We start from the raw sequence: 19,671 nt of genomic DNA, 5'->3' as shown, positions 1-19,671 counted from the left end.
TATAGGTTTTAAAGAGAAAAGAGTAGAGAGGGGAGAGAGAGACTGTGAGGATGATGAGGGTGATGTGGGGGTTAGAGAAGTGGATGAGGTGGAAGAGGGAAAGTAGGTAGATGAGAATGTGGGGGAAGAGGTAATGAGGGAAGGGATGTTTGTGGTAGAGGGTGGGGGTGAATTAGATGTAGAGGTGGAGCATGAGAAGAAGGAGGTGAGTTTGCTAATAGATTCAATGAAAAAGGAGTTGAACTGTGTGGCTAAATCTGTGTCAGAGGTATTTGGGTCGGGGTTTGGGGTGTGTGGTTTGCTGGGGTTAAGGAGGGTAGAGATCCCCTTCCAGAATCTTTGAGGATTAGTTTTATTATTGTTTTGGAGTGTATGGAAGTGTTGTTTTCTATCAGAGATTATAAGCTTTTTTACTTTGTTACGTAGGTTTTTATAAGCAATGTGGAGTTCTTGGGTCTTATTTCTCAGATAGAGTCCCCATGCTTTGTTTCTAAGGCGCATGGTTGATAGTGTGGTTTTGGTTAGCCAGGGGGCAGAATTAGTTTTTATTCTTTTAGTTCTCAGAGGGGCTTGGGAGTCAAGTATATCTAAGAATGTTCGGTTAAAGTGGGCAACTGCATCATCTAATGGTAGTATTCTTAGATTGTTCCAGTTAATTGATTTTAAAGATTGTAAGAAGGTTGATGGGTTAAAGTTCTTGTCATTGCGGGTGGTGATGTAGTTATGGGTGCGGTAGGAAATGCATGGGAGTCGGTGGGTGAAGATAGGCATATGATCACTAAGAGGGTCAGGAAGAATACCACTATCAGAATAATAGTGGGGATGTGACACTAGAATCCAGTCAAGAATGGTGCCAGAAGAGGGGTCTTTTGATGGGTGAGTTATAGAGTTGATTAGCTGTGAAAAGTTATATAGGTTGATATTGAGAGGGTTGGTTGGAGACTGGATGGAGGCCCAGTTGATGTTAACATCACCTAGGATTATGGTTTCGTTGCTGATGTTATTAGAGAGCCATGAGAGGATATTTTCAAGTGTGGAAATATTATCCCTGGGGGGATATAGAGGGATGCTAGACATATGTGTTTGTGCTTGTTAACATGTAGGAGAGTGAGAAGTAGTTCGGCGTTATTAAATTTAGGAATAGGTTTGTTGTAAGGAGTAATTAGCAAGGAAGAAGAATATAAGAGAGCTACTCCACCACCTTTTTTTTGGGTCCTGTCTTTTCTAATGATAGAATAGCTGGGTGGAGTTATTTCAGAGTCTTTTATAGATGGTTTTAGCCATGTTTCTGAAATGGATAGGATGTCTGGGTTGTTATGCTTGAGCCATGCATGGAGGGTAGGGACTTTATTGACTATACTTTGTGAGTTTAGAGAAGTAAATATTAAAGGTTTGTGAGCAGAAGAGGAGGGACCTGGGTTGGGATGGATATCTCCAGATAAAAGATTGGTAATGAGATGGAAGACTGGGTTAGAGAGGTAGTTAAGAAGAATATGGAAGGGACTTGGATATGATGTGTAGGTGAATGGATGAATATACAAATGATATTGCTATTTTTCCATGGTGCTGTGGTAGCGTTGTCGCCTCATAGCAAGACGTTGTTCCGTTCGATTTTCAGCTAGAGTGTCTTCTGTGTGGAGGCATACGTGAATGGGGCATGCCTTCATTGAAGGTTGTGTGTCAGGGCTGGTAACCCGGTATGTAAAAATCCACTACCAATCATTAGCGGACCGGAGTTCCGCTGTGGCGACCCCTAACTGGGAAAAGCCGAAAGACACAAAACATTGCTACTTTTCCTGAATAAGTATATTTCTGCCAAACAGACAAAATGGAAAAAAAAGAGCTTGCAAAAAAAAAAAAAGTGTGTGTGTGTTTGCAGCAGAGGAAACATGCAAAAAAAGATATGCAAGATATTGGGGACACTTATTTTTTTCACTAGATTCTCATACCGAATTAATGATAACTCACATGAAACAGACCACTAAAAAAGACAGCAAAATCTAATTTACAAAAGGCCCAGATAATATACAAATGTCATTGCTGCAAGCATCAAGAACAAGTGAAAGAAATGGAATAGAATGCTATTTTAGTTCAAACACAGCCATTTAGCAGAATATAGACAGAAAAGAGAAAACACCACTGGGGTAAGTACCTCCAAGCAAAAACTGTCCAGAACCAAATGTAAAAGAATGGCAGGTACTCCACAACAATCAAAGCAAACCACTGAATATGTCTTAAAATATACTCTTTATTCCACAAAGTAAGCGTTTTTGCGTCTCCAGGGATGCTTCTTCAGACTTAAAACAGTAACAAAGCACTCCAAATCCCTTTAAATATAGCATCACTTCTATCAAAGACCAATAAAATGCCTATTAAAAAACAGGATAAAAACTCTTAAAGTCACAATTCTACTATAATACTAATCTATATGCATATAAATAGCTTGTGATAATAATATATTTATATGTACGTACATGTGTGTAAAAAAGGGGGTGGGGACAAAATGCATACTCTGAATTTCTTCATAAAAGTCATACATCATACAAAATTATGAAAAACCTTGTTAATGGCATATTAAATATAACTTATTCTTCAGTTTCTCAGACACACATACTAAATATAAGTAGCTCTATATACAAAAAAACTACTTCCAATAAATAACACATTCCTACTTGTGGACAACATAATAGCCAAAAATGAATATGATATAATGAAAAGGAAACATATATACATTCTTTGCAGATGCATATATGCAACATATATACAATAATACATGTTTCTCAGATACCTAGTGTTTTAAAGCTCGATCAAGCAAAAATGGTTTAAATGAAACTCGATCATTCAAACCATGTCCCTTATCCGCTTGTAACCTAACTATCCACTTCCCTTCCTCTTTCTCTGTATAATTGCTAATGTTGCCTAGCCCCTCTGTAGCATATATAGATTCTAATACTAAAAACTTAAAACTATGAGTTGTATCATCCTGTAAAACATTTTTGGCGATTGCATTGCCTTCATTCTCCCTGCTAATAGCATAAACATGTTTAGCAGAATATAACCAATCAAGAACAGTATATTAATGGATTTTCTGCATCATTCAAAGGTCATTGCGTCTTTGGAACATCACACTAATCAGGCATTCACACTTCCTTTACTAGCAGCCACGGTGCTCCTGTTGTAGTTAACAGGACAGGGACTTCTATGTGCAGTTCAACATTTTCAAGCTGACCTGGAGAGCTTCACCATTGTGTAGTTTTAGTAGGTGTCAGTCAGATGTCTGATCCACTAATACATTTAATCATTTTTTTTTCATAATAGTGATCTTAACTGATTTATTCTTAGTTACCCATCATGTCATCCCATATTTTATAGAAAAAAAATGTTTCATTTTGTAAGTAAATGTCATTCAGCTGTAATCATACTAGCTCCATGAAACCTTGACATTTACAAATACTTAAATTATTTTTTGACAATTCTGAAGTCAAATAAATTATTTATGGATAACTATAAGCATTTAGACTTTAGATTTTGCAACACAACATTTGGTCTGTTTATGACAACATTTAGTCTGTTTATGACCTGCATTATCCAAACTCCTGCAAAGAAAACATGCAAGTTAAAAACACACATTTAATGTTAATTTATTTCTTTATTAGCATATTTAAATGACTTATAATTGTATTTTACAGGTGAAAACAGGGAACATACCTCTCAACTGTGCAGATTTACGGAGGATATCCAGAATTTTGCCTCATATTTTTGGTCTGTTCCTCATAATATTTGTGGTTTGCTGATAAATCATTGACAAATCATTGCGGATGGAAGTCAGAAAATAGTGACAGGCATTTGAATTTCAGACTTCATACCCTTTAGAAAATTCATGTTATTGGAAATCCCGTTATTCTGTCAACTTCTAAGTTTCTAAGAGTAATATTTTAAAAATCTGTCGTTATATTTGGGCCTTTGTCCACCCATTATTTATGGCTTTGCCCATATTTCTTCCCCTAAGAGGTTGAGAGGTAAGACCGGGTATCAGAAATTTAGATACAATGGCAGATTAAAACAACTTAGCTATTTGCCTACTGTGAAACTCTAATCAAATCACTTAACCAAATAGTGCTCCTCCTTTGCCCCTGAAAAGGGACACTTGTGTATAGAAGGCTTACTCAGTAAGAAATTAATAATAATGAAGAGAAATAAACTATCCAACCTCCTAAATGAAGCCATAGAACTTCCTGCTTGAATTTGGAAAGCTAAAGAATTAAAGTAAGTAGAAATAAGAAGGCCTAATAAATTACTCAGACACCTAACAACCATTTACCTAATGAGCTAAGGAAACTTGCTAAGGAACAGGGCACTTGCAGATCTTTTAAAAAAGCAGGAGACAGAAAATGTAGAGATATGAAGCTAAGTGTAAGTATCTTAAATTATTTTACTTAAATTAGTATTATCTTAAAATACAGATCTTCAGGTGACTGGTAGCTAGTATATGCCTTCTAACACAGGTATTATAAGGCACATGTGAGATGCTCAGCCCAAAGGCCCAGCCACAGAGTGTTGCAGCCGCTATAGTTATGCAAAGTCCCTAGTCCAAGCAACATTCGACCAGTGCATGAATCACTGTCACTAGGTCTAGATACGGAATTCTTTAACAGGGCAATATTCCTATGATGTAAATATAATGATAATTATTAATTAATTTATTTGTTTATTGATGTTTATTTACAGGGAAAGTATGACTGGACACAAGTGCCATTTTAAGTGGAGGCCCAGGGAGAAAAGCTCCAAGATATCATATTTAATGCAATCAATATTTACAATAACAAATTTTATAATGCAGTTTCAGTGAATAAATGGCATAATAGCCAGTATGATAACATTTATATTGATGTTTGCAAACATTAAATTTGCAAGCCTTGTACTGAGACAGAGAAGAGTGGTGTAGAAGACAGATGGAAGTAATTTAAGAAATACAATATAGAAGTAGTGATGGAACAATAATTTGGTTGTGCTAATTAGAAGTACGTATAGTAGTTTAAGAAGTATAATAAAGTGAGGTATTAGAAGGGGGTAAGCAGGTTAAGTGATTTATTGCTTTAAACGGAGGTAAAGAAAAGTGATGACAGGCGTTAGAGAGCTATGTCCCAGATAAGGAGCAGGGACAAACCAGGAGGCAGAGAAGAAGTCTTTTAGCAGTAGTTTTCAAAGATAAAGATGTGTGATAGGCCTGATTCATATAGTAATTTTATTCCAAGTTCTAGCTACACTATTGGAATAGAGACTGACCTAGCAGCCCTTTGTGGTTTGCAGATGGTTGACAGCTGTTCATTATTTGACTGAAGGGAATGATTTGGAAGATAGTTTTGTAGTGGGGTTGAATTGCTGGGCAGGTGGATGGAGTATGGATGGTTTTATTGATTAAGGTGAGCTGAGTATAAGATATGTGGTGAGTAAGCTCAAGCCTGTTAAGTGTTTTTTAATGCTAAACAGTCGTAGGTCTACGAAGGTTTGTTGCAACCAAATCTGGCAACTTTGTTATAGCCCTGTTCAAGTTTAGAACTTACTGAGGCTTGTAATTTGGCCATGACAGGAGCTCCATATAAAAGAAAGAGTAAGAGGTAAGTGGGAGCTAGAAATTCTAAATGTAATTATATTATATAATAATATTTATATTACAAATAATTTATAAATAATAATAATATATAATAATTGCTGTTTTTTCTTTGGCGCTGTTTGTATTAGAGGAAGCAGTGACTTCTGAATAGCATATTCACTGGATTATATACTGGCATTTTCCTGATCATGTGTAAAACCCATATTCAGTGTTTTCATTATCCTATAAACTTACATAATATTTACCTTACTTTCCTAGACTGGAACAGTTTCTCTTAAAAAATCCCTCACTCACCAAACAAAACAATCAGCGCGTGGTTCTATCCATTTCCATTCGGTTACTGCAACTGCCCCTGAAAAAGCATTGGGGCCTGTGCGTTCCTTGTTCCACAGAGACATTATGATATCCTGACTGTGGGCACAAGATTGATTTCCGTTCCTGGAAAGCATCGTTTTATTTATGGTGCTGATCTCAGGACTGTGGATGCTCAATTTTGAACACTCCCAAATGGCTCACGTTTTGGTCACAGTAGACTTTGTAACATCTTTTCATGCAGGTAATACTATTTTGAACTTCAGGAGTACTTCATATGTGGAGCAGACTTGACACGAATGCTACAAGATAGAATAGATGAGGACAAGATGTTCTACCAGCCCAACAGTAATGGATCACAGTTCAGGATCTTTCTATTACTTTATATGTATGTCAGAATCTTAACTGTCGCTGTTATCTGCATCTACAGAGGTTGTATGGATCCTTCCTACTTTTGTAACAAGAGACAGCATTAGCCAGCTGCAGATGTTTATGAGTTTTTGACTAAACACAAATAATGCCTTATCCAGAATTTAAAAAAGTATAGCACTAAAAAAAAAAAACAGAAATGAAAATAAATAATATGCTTTGAAAAAACAAAAATCCAAGGTATTATATTACAGGCACAGATGAAACTGCGGACAAAATTAGACGGTTAATTGTGCAGCATATTAATATAAATAAGCAGTGGAAACAAGGAAAAAAGACTGTAGAATTTAAAATAAATGCTGAGATATTCTATTTTCAGGAAGAATCAAACTCAATTTGTTTTTATAGCACAGATAATTTTTTTCATGTTGTCTTTATGAAGCTTCTAAAACGTAAACTATGTTAAGTCTCTGCTTTTAACTCATATTTAGAGCAATATTATAAGCTCAGAAGTTTGACTAAAGGTTTCTGGCAAAGGTGTGCCTTAGAAGGAAAGAAATGCAAATGGTAGCTCAAAGCAAATGAATCCAGAGTCAACAATGAATACAAAAATGAAAGAAAATTGTAGGAAGCACAAGTTCTTTAATGAAAAGCGAGAAGTGCATTCAAATACACAAGTCCTTACAGCTTTCACAATATATCTTTCTCAAGTGTTAAAACCAGTTGCTAATAATACAAATCCTTTTATACAAATTAAACGCATGACATAGTCACCTGACTTAAAACAAATTTAAACAACACTTATCTTCTTAAACTTCTTTGCTTTAAAATGAGTTTTAAGCATACAATCCCATTTAACCATGGTTATTTATCCACTCTAAATGTATTGATCCACTTATATTCCTCACTCTAGATGTTTTGATCCACTTATATTCCTTCCTGAAAGTAAGGAATATAAGTGAATCAATACATTTAGCGTTGACTATGTCAAATATTTAATTTTTATATAATGATTTTTGTTATTAGTATCTGGTTTTAACATGGGAAAGCTATATTGCATTTTGTTTTTGCCTTAAAAGGCCAAGCTTCTTGATCTGCACAAACACAATATACAACTTTGACTGAAGCTGCATACAATCTTTGTTGTGACTTGTACGTCTACCAACCTTTAAGCTTCAGATATAATAACAAGAAGTGAGAAGAGATTTGAATAACATTATTGAAGCCAATATAACTATTAGTAGTCACATAATCCGCCTAAGTTATCAAATTAAAAAAGTGCTTCAAGTGACAATTCTGCATTCTGTTTGCTCATGTGTTATAACATCAAAATGAATTGTGTATTCACTGTTGGCATTTCTGAAAATTCCACTCTCCGATTTGTTTGTTTTTTTCTATTATTATTGATTATGGTATGCGCTGATACTGCAAATATGATATTATTATATATGTTTTTTGCTTTAACATAAAACAGAAAGTACATTAATGACTAGTTGTTGGTTTACTCATAAATGTGGTACTGGGTTTTGCCATCTAAAGGCTGTGCTAACTTCTATTATGTTTCTTTCTTGATTTGCAGTGACTGGATTTGATCTATGGGGAGCAATATTTGCTACAGGAATCGTTTGTACTTTCTACTGTACCCTGGTATATTTTAAACATAAATTGCATTATTAATCAGCAGTTTAATATTTATATGACAATGCAGAATATGATAAGGATAAATACATAGATATTTATCTGAGACGGTATGATTTGTCTGTTTATCTATCTATCTATATATATATATATATATATATATATATATATATATATATATATATATATATATATTTTTTTTTTAAATGGGTAGTGCACATTTTCAAAAAGACCAGGAGAAAAAAGCCCTCCACAAATATGTACTATAAAGAATTGAGAATTGTAAGAGGTGATGAATTATCCAGTAATGAATGCAGAATATGCACTAATATGAGCTTTACATAGCAGGACCAGATAATCAGTACTGCAGATGTAATCATAGTGCTGTTAACAAATCACAGCAAATAACAAATGTCCTAGTGTGAATATGGCAATGGGTTCAGTATGTGTATTCTGCCATTGTGGTTAGTGTATGCAGTAAAGACGGCATTTGTTGTGACTGTAATATTAGACAAGAATGATTATGATGAGATAATTAACTTAAGACAGAGTATCTGAGCTGGTAGAGTGAAAGGTATGAAAAATGAATTATAAATTCAGAATGTGACAGCAAGAAGTGAACAACAGAGGTAAGAGAAATGCATAATATAGTTTTCAAATAGAGAATCCTATTTCTGCTAACAGTCTAGTGGGCCGTGACCAAAACATCACAGCACAAGCACAGTAAGAAATACCAGTGCAATGTATTCCAGTGTAACACCCTTTGAAATATACGTGGGTTTAGGAGAGAAATGAGTCTATAGCTGTGGGAAGACTTCTGGTCAGGAATGACTAACATGTTATCCTATACTTTATGTATCACCTTTTACTTCACCAATAATTACAAATAAGATTAGCATCAAGCCTGAGGCACACAATAAAAGATATGTGAAACACTTTTAACAGTTCAAGATCATTGTTTACATCTGTAGTTGGCTAACTAAATTTGGTAAAATATATTTTTTTGTGGAGTGTCCTTAGAGAATGTTGGAGGTGCTCATGTTTTGAGATTTTGTTGTAGCAGATTACAAAGGTCATGTACAAATTGCGGTACCTTCACGAACACAGCCCACTGTATCTTGTTTAATTTGTAAATCTCTTATCTCCATATACCTTCCAGTATACAAAACTGAACAATTAAACTGTATTATAAAAATATCCTCAACTAGTACATCTAAAAATATATTACTGTACCAGTGAGCAATTGCAAAAAATACATCATGTTGTAATCTACTGTTACAGTTATGAACTTGTCTGTATTCAGTATGAGCTATCAATACCTTGCTAATATGTGAATAGTTAAACCAGTGATCTCACCCATGTAAATATGTATATTGTTAAAAATACCTCTTCATCTAACTCTCCTACTATTTCTTATCTCTCTGCTTGCTGTTACAGCTTTTATACTGAAGTTTCTTGCTACCTAAAATTTTAAGACTGTGCAATCTTGTTCTGTCATGTGCACCATCTTATTAATTAGTATGACTTCATTATCCAAAATGTGTATCTTTTTATACTCATGCTTATACTACGTTTGGAGCTTTTATCTCTCTGGGGAAGTACAGAAAAGACTTGATTAAAAATATCTAAGCTTTTTAGAAAAGCTTCAGCAACATAAGATTTAAAGCTTTTAACAAACATCCCAGCATAATTCTCAACTGCCTATGACTTTGCATCGGGTCTATATTAGAACACCGAACATTCAAAACGTCGAGTGTTCTAATATCGAACCCTACCAATCTGAAATACTAAACATCGAACATTGAGAACAGCTAATTTTTTCCTAGGGAAAAATTTGCTGTTCCAAAACACACACACAACACAAGCACACCAAACAAACAGCAATCCACACACATACACCTAAACTCTTACCCCTAACCCTACACTAAACTATACACACACCACTAACTATGCACTTACCTTAACCCAAACCCTAACCCTAAGATCCATCACTATCCCACACTCAACTCACCCGCACCCTAACTCACCTACCCCGCCCTAACCCTCACATCCACACAATCGCACGCTTACCTGACCCGCGCCGTAACCCTAACTCACCTAACCCTCACGTCCATGCAATCGCACACATACCTAAACCGCGCCCTAACCCTAACTCACCTAACCCACCCTAACCATCATGTCCACACAATCGCACACATACTTAACCTGCACCCTAACCCTAACTACTAACCTAACCCGCACTCAATTGCACACTTACCTGAACCAGACCTGTAACTTTCCACCAAAGTGCTAAAAATACCGAAGCAACACAAACGGACAACCTAATTCTTTCCCTAGGAAAAAATTTGTTTTTCTGTTTCTTTGATATTTTCAGCGTTCGCTGAAAACAGGTCGATATTAGAACACTCAACATTTTAAATGTTCGGTGTTCTAATATAGACCCCTTTGCATCATATCTTTGCCCTGTCCCTCTTAAAATTTCTGATTTTTTTGGTAAATCATTGAGAGTTGCAGTCAACCAATAATGCAGACATGGAGTTTCGTACTTAAAATTGTAAAAATTCTGGTTAATGCAAAACCTGTTGTTCTACTATTTTTTAAGTGAATTAATGTTTATAAACTGTCCACATTTTTGGGCCATTAATCCCTCCACTATTTTTGTCTCTGTTCCTGACTTGAGACCTTTTCATCCAGCCAGCACAAGAAAGGACAAATGCCTTTTGCTATGAAATGAAACACATCATTATAGTATTTTTAATGTCATATTTTAGGAAGTCAAGTCACCAGGTATATCTTTATCTAAGCAGCAGTGCAGAAAGAAGCATGATGACATTTTTAGTTTTGCTTTATCTTCATGTTTATTTCAGCTGTTTTACCCACCAAAGTCCACCAGCCTAAGTACCGCAATCAAATATCACCACGTATGTATCAGTGAAAGAAGTTTCTCCTGACCAGTCCTTAGCTACATATTTCCATGTGGATTTACTATCATTAGTTTCTGCAGGAATCTTATCACGATGAACAGATTTTGTGCCCTCTGAAGCCATTTGTGACACACACAGCTCAGCTCAACTCAACTATACCCTTGACTTCCTGCAACAAGGACTGCCCTTCCTCCTGGCTTCATTTGTGTGGACTCAGCTCCACATCCCCCTTACTATATATGCACACACACACACACACACACACACACACACACATAAATGCATGTTATTTGTAGGGAATGTAGATAAGGATTATCATCATCTTCATCACCTCTTGATCATGGTGGTACGAAGGTAGGCAAGGTTGATAAGAATCAAGGACACTGATTTCCACTTTTCTGGAAACATACTAGTAAATTTGAATTTAGACTGAGTATTGGAAGAACAGTGGATTTTCATGAAATCTGGCATTTTAGGCCACAGCAATCATTCACCGCAGGATATATTATTACTAATTTTTATTAGTTATAATACTGTCATATTGCTTTATTGAGTGTTCTGTGCCTAGAGTATGTTTTAATTTTCAGTATATATAGATGAACAGGACAACTGTAATGAAACCACAATAATGACTGAAAATTTTTATTAAAAATCCTGGGTATAATTCCTGAATTTTATCTCATGGAAAATGGAATTTCATTTATTTTTTTTTAAATCATAAATCAGTGTCTTTGATAAGGATGTGTGTATTGGCAGCTGTCATATTTAGCACTGTGTGCCTAAAGTGCTTTGATAGAAACAAAGGGACTCCTGTTTACATTGTTTGTGTTAAATCATATACATTCAGGGTGGGTGTAAGATTCCTCCAAGCGTATGTCTTAGGTTTGTGACTTTCATGGACAGGATAATAAGGCTCAACTAAGATCTGAAAGTATATAACACAGGGACATAAAGTATATAGTACAGGGACATGAAGGTTGTGTTTTTGTTGTTTGTATGTACTTGTCATCTTAGTCTCAAGCGACTGTGGTTCACAGGACATACTGGAATGATTTGCTGCTGAGAATGAAGTGGTTGGTATAAAAATTAGTACCGCAGAGTTTAAGGTCATCATATCTGCTGGAGAAGAGTGAATTGTTCTTTCCACCTAAGCAATAGCAGTATGTTTTGGAGTCATGTGTAAGAGTGCTGGTAGAGATGACTGTGAACTTCACCAGCAACCTTTTATGGTGGCATTGTATTAGACTTATCAGACTGTGGTAAGGAAGTGACAGCCTTCAGTTTAATTGAGATACAGATCATCCTGCATCTTAATTCTAGCCTATGATCATGAACTTTCAGTGGTGACCAAAATGATGAGGTCAGGGAAGCAGGCAGCAGAAATGATGGTCCTTTTTGTGGTACCCAAGGTCATTCTCTGATATAATGGAGAGCCAGACAATCTGGGAGGACCTCAGAATACTGCCACTGTGTTACGAGAATTCATTTTAACAAATCTAGACACCTTATGAAGATTCCAATGAGCACCTCCCACAGGAGGGCTACCAGGCACAACCCACTTCCAGGAGACCCATGGATAAACCCTGGACATGTTAGGAGTGATTATAACTCACAGCTTGCATGGGAATATGAGGGGATCCTACAGGATACACTAGAGACTGTTATTACAAATAGGGACATCTGGTCTCTGTCTCTCCTTCTGTATACAGGAAATGTGATGCATGGAAAATCAATACTCAAAAGTGCAATCATTAAAGTGCATCTTCTAAACATAACAGTAAAAACTGAAAATGAGTGTAAGACTTTCAAATGTCAGTGAACCCCTGTAGCTTCACATCCTTACAGTAAATGCCTATCACTTCCAAAATGTCTGTATCCTGCAGTAATGGGAATTTACAAGGATGCCACATTTTCAGACTTAGTATATATGTAACAGTACTCACATTACTGATCGCTCTTATGAGTGTTCATCTTAAGTGCATCACATTTATGCCTTGCGCACCTGGTCAACCTTACCCAACTTTCCATTGCTATGATCACGAGGGCAAGTGTTATAAAAAATGATGATGGAGATGGCAGTGATCTTGCATGATGGTGGGAATACAAAACACAGTGAAATAAATAATGTTTATGATGCTTGCTAAGCACACAACATGGTAAGGTAGTATGAATTTTGCTGTAAAAGTTAATGTTCATTCTGGAATGTTACCTTAACTTTGTAATAAAGCAGATTTTTAAAACCCAAAATGAAATGTATGATGCCACACATAGTACCAGATTCAGTGAGAAAAATAGTTTGTTATGCTCTTTTAAATCATTTGCAAAACAATCCCAATGTCTTCTTAGAATAAAATATGTAAAACAGTAAGAAACCATTCATTTTATACTGCTAGCTTAGATATTTAACATGCTTTTTTTCCAGATTCAGGATGAACCTTTCAGTGGTGTCAATACTGATATATATAGTGCTTAATGAAGTTAATCACTCATACATTATAATACGGCTTTTGTTTAATATTTTTCCAGGGTGGATTGAAAGCTGTTGTGTGGACAGATGCATTCCAAATGGTTGTCATGGTTGTGGGATTCTTAACCGTTCTAATCCAAGGAACTATATTGAATGGTGGGCCAACTGCTGTATGGGAAACTGCTAGAAATGGATCACGACTAGATGTTGTTGAGTAAGAAATATCTAAAATATGCTATTGGTATTATTTCATACAATTGTTCAATTCTCTATAATTTGTTAGCCAGATTTCATTTTGACTAAAAGAGTTGCTGCTACTTCATTTTTTAGTTAAACTTAACTTTAGACTGTCTACCATTAATGGAGCTAAGCAAAGCTACCTATCATCTCTCACATGTAAGCAGTAAAATCCTGAGTGAATAATTTCATTTATTTTCCTCCTAGATTTACTTTGAAGGGAATTTGAGGGCATTAGTGAAACTACCTGGTTTTCAGGATACTAGAAAAATATCAAATAATGTGCATTTTATGTATTCATTTAAATAAGTTCATTGTGACCTTACAATAGTGGGCTGGATCGATTATGCCTAGCCATCTGAATGGTGAATCTATTTCTGATGGTATATTATGGATATATGGGTATATAATATGGGCTGTGTGAGCAGGAGGCATGCTGGGACAATGGAACACTTGGCAATCATTATAATAAGTTAGATGGAAAAACAAAACACGGAAGTGGGTAAGGTCTGCAATGTGGGCCTCAAGGAAGCAAATGACAGGATGAAGAGGGTCTTCAGACATAGAGAAAGGGCTGTAATTAACTGGAACCTGGATGACGAGATGCAATAAAATGTTTAGAAGCATACAGAAAACGTGAATTGAAAAGAAACAATAGAAAGGAGGGAGAGAATGATATCCTGGGATGACAGCACTTCATATCTGAATATAGGAGATAGTGAGCGAATAAGAAGTAGAAACAGTGAGATCAGTAAGGTGGAATAAGTTGGGGAAAGGATGACAGGTGAGAGCAATAAGATTGTTAGTAAGGGTGGTTGGGAATGCCACACACCCCAACTTTGAACATTAAAATTCATATCACCGGCTTTTACACGTCATAGTAGGTCACAAACAGTGGTGCTTTCTAATTTCCTCAAATAGAAGGTCTTCTGATTCTAAATCCCATGCATAGAGATGGTGGTAAAGACTGTTGCAAAGTATAGTTCATCAACTTAATAGTGTAAGTGCCTGTAAACAGTTCTAACTTCATGATTAAAATCATGATATTTAAGAAGAGTAAAGCTACATTTGAAACAGACTTGAGGGGTTGTGTATAGTGCAGATATTAGGGAAATCCCACAGGTATTGTGAGGCATTGGCCTGAAGGGCTGTTATGATAATGGTCATGTATATTTTTTTTGCAGTCTGTGTGCAGTTGATCCAAACATCACAAAACTACGTTAGAACAGGAATAGCAAACTGGTTTATAGCTTGCACTTTATTGCTAGATGTCAAGGCAGTTTTCAGTATTAGTTTTAGCCTTCTGAGGTATTCCTTGCTGAGCTTTATTTTCATTTGTTCATGTTTTAATGTCTCATTGTTCCCGTTGTTAACTGGGTTGGTGTCTGTTCAGGATGCGCATATAAATAATGCTTACTCAGGGCTAAATCTTTGTGCAGAAATGATAATGTTTTTAGCTGAAGGTAAGTACTGTGTCTGGGGTTTTCTATTTAAGAGCTTTTCTTAATTTTGTCTCAATTTCTCTGCTTGTTACTTCATCCCATTTCATATCCTCTACATTCAAGCTCCTTACCATTTATTTTAATTCTTCCATCTATTCAACATCTTTGTCATGTTCATTGGGGTCTTCATAAATACTTCTCCAAAATGTGACTATTCTTTCTTTTTTGAGTGGATATTTCCATTCCTTTTACTTTGTTCCCCAATTCTCTATAAAATCTTTTTGGCTCATTAATGATTTTTTTATTTTGTACTTTTCCTTTATATTTATTTACATACTTTCAAAGTTTTTTTCTGCCTGCACTGATATTTTTAGTTTATTATTAGCAGTAATGTATGATAAATCTTGGTCTGTTTTGAAACTGTATGTTGTTTTTACCACATATATATTTCTAAGTATTTTTGATGATCTGTTCCCTTTTCTATATTCTTCTAAAAGCGATACTTATCTTAATTACTTTATAGTTTCCTCTATTTGATGCTTCCTTGGTGGCATTTTACTTGACCCACCCCTTTCCTTTGCTACATTGTGCTTTTGTGGTAACACTTTATCCATTATTAATTTAGCTGCACAGTAATATATTTTATTTATTTGTGTTATAGCACTTGATCATCTGCTTTATCAATCTTCTCACATTGTGGGTCTTATTTGTTTTCTGTAGTTTATTTCTTTCATCTGTATTAATGTGTGTATCCATCTCCATTAAATCAAGCAGATCTTCCCTTAAATCATGTTCTTCTGGAATGAGAGCATCTTCTTTGCTCGCGGTTTCCTGTGGGTATTCTACAGAAAGTTTCAGAATATCTTCCTGTGTCATGTTCTCTTCAGATGCACCCCGCTTCATCTGCTGCTCCTTCATATGGGAAACCACTGGCAAATCATTCTGCAAAATTAGCTGTGTCAGAGTTGCCTCTCTTTCCTTCTCCTTCCCTTGCTATGCATCTTTGTACTGGCCTCCTACAGAAGGCCCCAGAGCATCACCATGTGCTAAATCTTCAGATGCCTCCTGCTCTGTCTGTTGCTCCTTAACCTGGGGACCCATTATTCCAGCATGCTGCAACATTGCCTGTGTTGGATTCTCCACACTAAATCCTTCACTTCGCAGATAATCCAGAACTTCAGCTTCTGTTTGTTTAATATCTACCTACTAATCATCTTTTCTATAATCCCTCTTTCTTAATTTTTGTATGGTGAAATTCTTCATTTCTGGGTGCCTTTGCATGTATATCTCTTCAAATATTTTTTGGAGCTGCTTTTTTGTATTGAATTTTTTTTTGTGGATTACTTCTTCCATTTACAAAGGGGGGGGGGGCATCCCTCCTGGGTGAGCCTGCTCATGTTTACCCACCCCTACCTGGCTCTTCCCACTTCTTCTAGCGGCTAATCAATCTCAGGTCATCTGGTTCACAGTCAGAGCTTTATCCCAGTGTACTATGGAGCCTTCATTATTATATACTGCTTATCATGACCTGGTAAGACATTTGACTTTATTACCCATAATGGAGTATACAAGAAATTAAGAGCATATAAGAAATTAAAACGATTAAATGTAATGTATCTCTAACATAGGCAACTGAAAATACCCAAATAAGATGACATCAAGACTGCATTTGGAGAGATACATCAGCATTTACTTTCAGACTGCACAATGCATACAGGATATCAGTCTTTGGGATCAGATTATGATAGTTATAATAAATTCCTGTATAACTCTTATCTCTGGCATGTATTTTAGTGATTATAATTTCTTACACTCTTGCATAGAAATTGAACAGAGTAGCTAAGTCCAGTTTAAGTTTGACTTCTGTTGCAATCTAAAGCAAGTTGATCCATTTTATATGGCTTTAAGCATATCAGGTCATTAGAGTCATATTTCGGGTCTGTCTAAATTTTATCTTACCCCCCTTATCACCTCATGTATTCACCATTTCATTCATGTTTTCATGTATTCTTGTAGTCATCCAGCCTATGTTTGCAACTCAGTTTGCTTTTGACATTTTTACAGTTATATGTTGTGTTCAACACTCTTTTTGTTAAATCAATATATATTATACCTTTATCCAATAGTTTACCACATTAAAAAACATGCTTACACTTTAGAAGTCCTATTGTACTTTTGTTAATGTTAAACTCAGCTACGTCTTGGTGCAGTTGTAGTGTTGTCTTCTATATCCAGAATACTGCTGTTTATATTTGGTCAAATGTTAAGTCTTCCTTAGACTTTTGAATGTTTTCAAATCATATGTCACACTGAGAGTTATCTCTTAATTACTACTTATCTCTGCCATGTACTCCAGAATGCTTTTGTATCTGATATGAGTTCTCTTTATGAACTCTAAAACATTGTGTAACATATACAAGCACAAACACACTCTCCCAAAGGTTCCTGGACTTTGTTAACACAAATGCTTTGGAGCAGATAGTCAGCTCTAACATCCTCACCAGCATGAGGCATCACTGCACCACCCCAAATGTGGGGCCCTCCCTGGTAAAGTCTGATCATAAATCAGTCTCGTTCAAAGTAATGATCGTACCTGACCCACCCTAAGGAGCAAAAAGGTTAAAAAAATTTCTCCAAAGCAAATTACACCCTCCTGAGCAAAGGTATCAACAGTTTCAGACCCCCGGCCACCACTGACAGCAATGACCCCTATACTGAGGTGTACACAAATGTCCTGTATAAACACCTATATAAATGTACAGGCTCAGCCATATTGGAAAGGATCAAATCAAGATCCTCATGAAAAAATAGGCCACCCTGATTGTAATCCAGCATAAATAGGTTATGCAATAAGAGAAAGAAACTGCTGGCAAAAAAACAAGAGTGAGTGGTCCCAGCAAAGGAAGAAGTCCCTCCGAAGGAAAATCAAGCAGATTAGACATCTTGTAAAGTCCTCTAAAGCTAATTACAGAGCTAAATTAGTATCCCTAGCTAAAGGAAAATCACAAAGCATTCTTTAGCTATGTCTGAAATCTAAAAGGGAAGGCCCAGGTTTGTGCTGAACTAGAGGTGGACAGTACCACTTATACTGAACCTGAGGACATAGTCAACCTGCTAGTGGACAGGTTTGGTGAAAACTTCATCCCCCCATCCCCACCAATCATACTCCAGTCCTCTGCCTAATATCTATAGTAAGCAGGTCAGAGCCACACTCTCCAAGGTGAAAAACACTGCCTCTATGGGATCAGACATCCTAGGCTGCTTATTAAATGGTCTAAAATAGGAATTAGCAGAACCACTGAGCACACTCTTCAATCTCAGTCGATGCAACTGTAATCCCCTTGCACAGAAGGGGCCACTCTATTGACCCTGGGAACTATAGACTCATAAGGCCATGGAGAAAATCATCATGGACTTTAACAACAAGGATATAGATGACCTTCAAACTCTTGACCCAACCTAGTTTGGCTTCGCTAAGGGCAGATCTTGACTGCTAAACCTGGTGGACTTCTTCAAGAATGTCACCAAGGTCCTCCTGGATGTAGGCAGAACAGTTCACACTGCCTATCTTGACCTAGCCAAGGCCTTTCACACAATCCCTCTCTCAGGCATCATTGAGAAACTCACCCAGCTGGAGATTAACCCTTATGTCACTTGATGGGTTGCCAACTGGCTCACAAACAGAACACATACAGTCAAAATTGGGGATGCCACCTCTACTGGCAGACCTGTTACCCATGTTGTTCCACAAGGATCTGTGCTAGGCCCCCTACTGTTTGGTATCTATTTTTCAGAATTCCAGGTGGAAATAGATGGCCTATGGCTTACCAGGTTTGCTGATGACTGCAAACTGGGTGCAATCATAGAATCCCCCAAAGATATCAACATACTACAAAAATGGGCTTACACAGACAAATGATTGGTGTCAAAGCCACGGACTTAAACTAAACACAAAAATGCATTATCATCACCTTTGGTAAAGGAGATAGCCCTGCTAATTATAACATTGATAATACCCTCCTAAGTTCAAACCCAGTGATGAGAGATATAGGAGCGCAAGTTGATAGTAGTCTTAATTTTGATCATCAGGTGTCCACAGTAGTAAGGGAGGCCTCCTACGTTGCACACCTCATAAGCAGGGTATAGCATCCAAAGCTAAGGAGGTTATAACTCCCCTGTACTCTGCTCTCATCAGACAAATAATACAGTACAATGCTCCTTTCTGTATGTACCCCACCAGCCATCTGGAGAGACCTCAGAGGTTTCTCACAAAGAAAAGTCGGGGCCTACAGCATATGACCAACATGGACAGACTGAAGTCTCTGTCGCTTTACTCAGTATTGTTTAGACTCCTCAGAGGAGACTTGTGCCTGGTCTACAGAGCAGTCTCAGACCCTGCCTTGATGAAGCTGCTGCTGCACCTCTACAAATCCAATGGGACAAGAGTCACTCACTCTGTGGATCTCAACCTAGCAGGACATGCTGGAGAGACAGACGAGTCTCTCACAGGCTGGCACTCCTCTGGAGCAAACTCCCAATTCATGTAAAACAGAGCTCCTCAATGACCCTATTTAAGCATAACCTGGACATTTGGATGGGAAAGCATAAATTTACACCTGCAGTTCCACTCATGTTCCTCTTAGACAGTGGCAGCCAGTGCTGATCTGA

General features: G+C 36.7%; 1 protein-coding gene across 1 annotated transcript in view; it reads left to right on the top strand.

The window, feature by feature from the left end:
- Window positions 1–19,671, top strand: part of SLC5A12 (solute carrier family 5 member 12) — a 374,561-nt gene that overhangs the window by 141,664 nt on the left and 213,226 nt on the right. The window contains exons 4-5 of the mRNA XM_044059166.1: window positions 7,875–7,942; window positions 13,384–13,538. Of these exons, the coding sequence (XP_043915101.1) occupies window positions 7,875–7,942; window positions 13,384–13,538 (223 nt within the window). The remainder of the gene's footprint in view (window positions 1–7,874; window positions 7,943–13,383; window positions 13,539–19,671) is intronic.

This window comes from Protopterus annectens, chromosome 17.part0 (genome assembly GCF_019279795.1).
Source record: "Protopterus annectens isolate FY-2018-M chromosome 17.part0, PAN1.0, whole genome shotgun sequence".
Classification (NCBI taxonomy): domain Eukaryota; kingdom Metazoa; phylum Chordata; order Ceratodontiformes; family Protopteridae; genus Protopterus; species Protopterus annectens.
The sequence above is the reverse complement of the archived record's forward strand: the minus strand, read 5'-3'. Positions and strand labels throughout refer to the sequence as shown.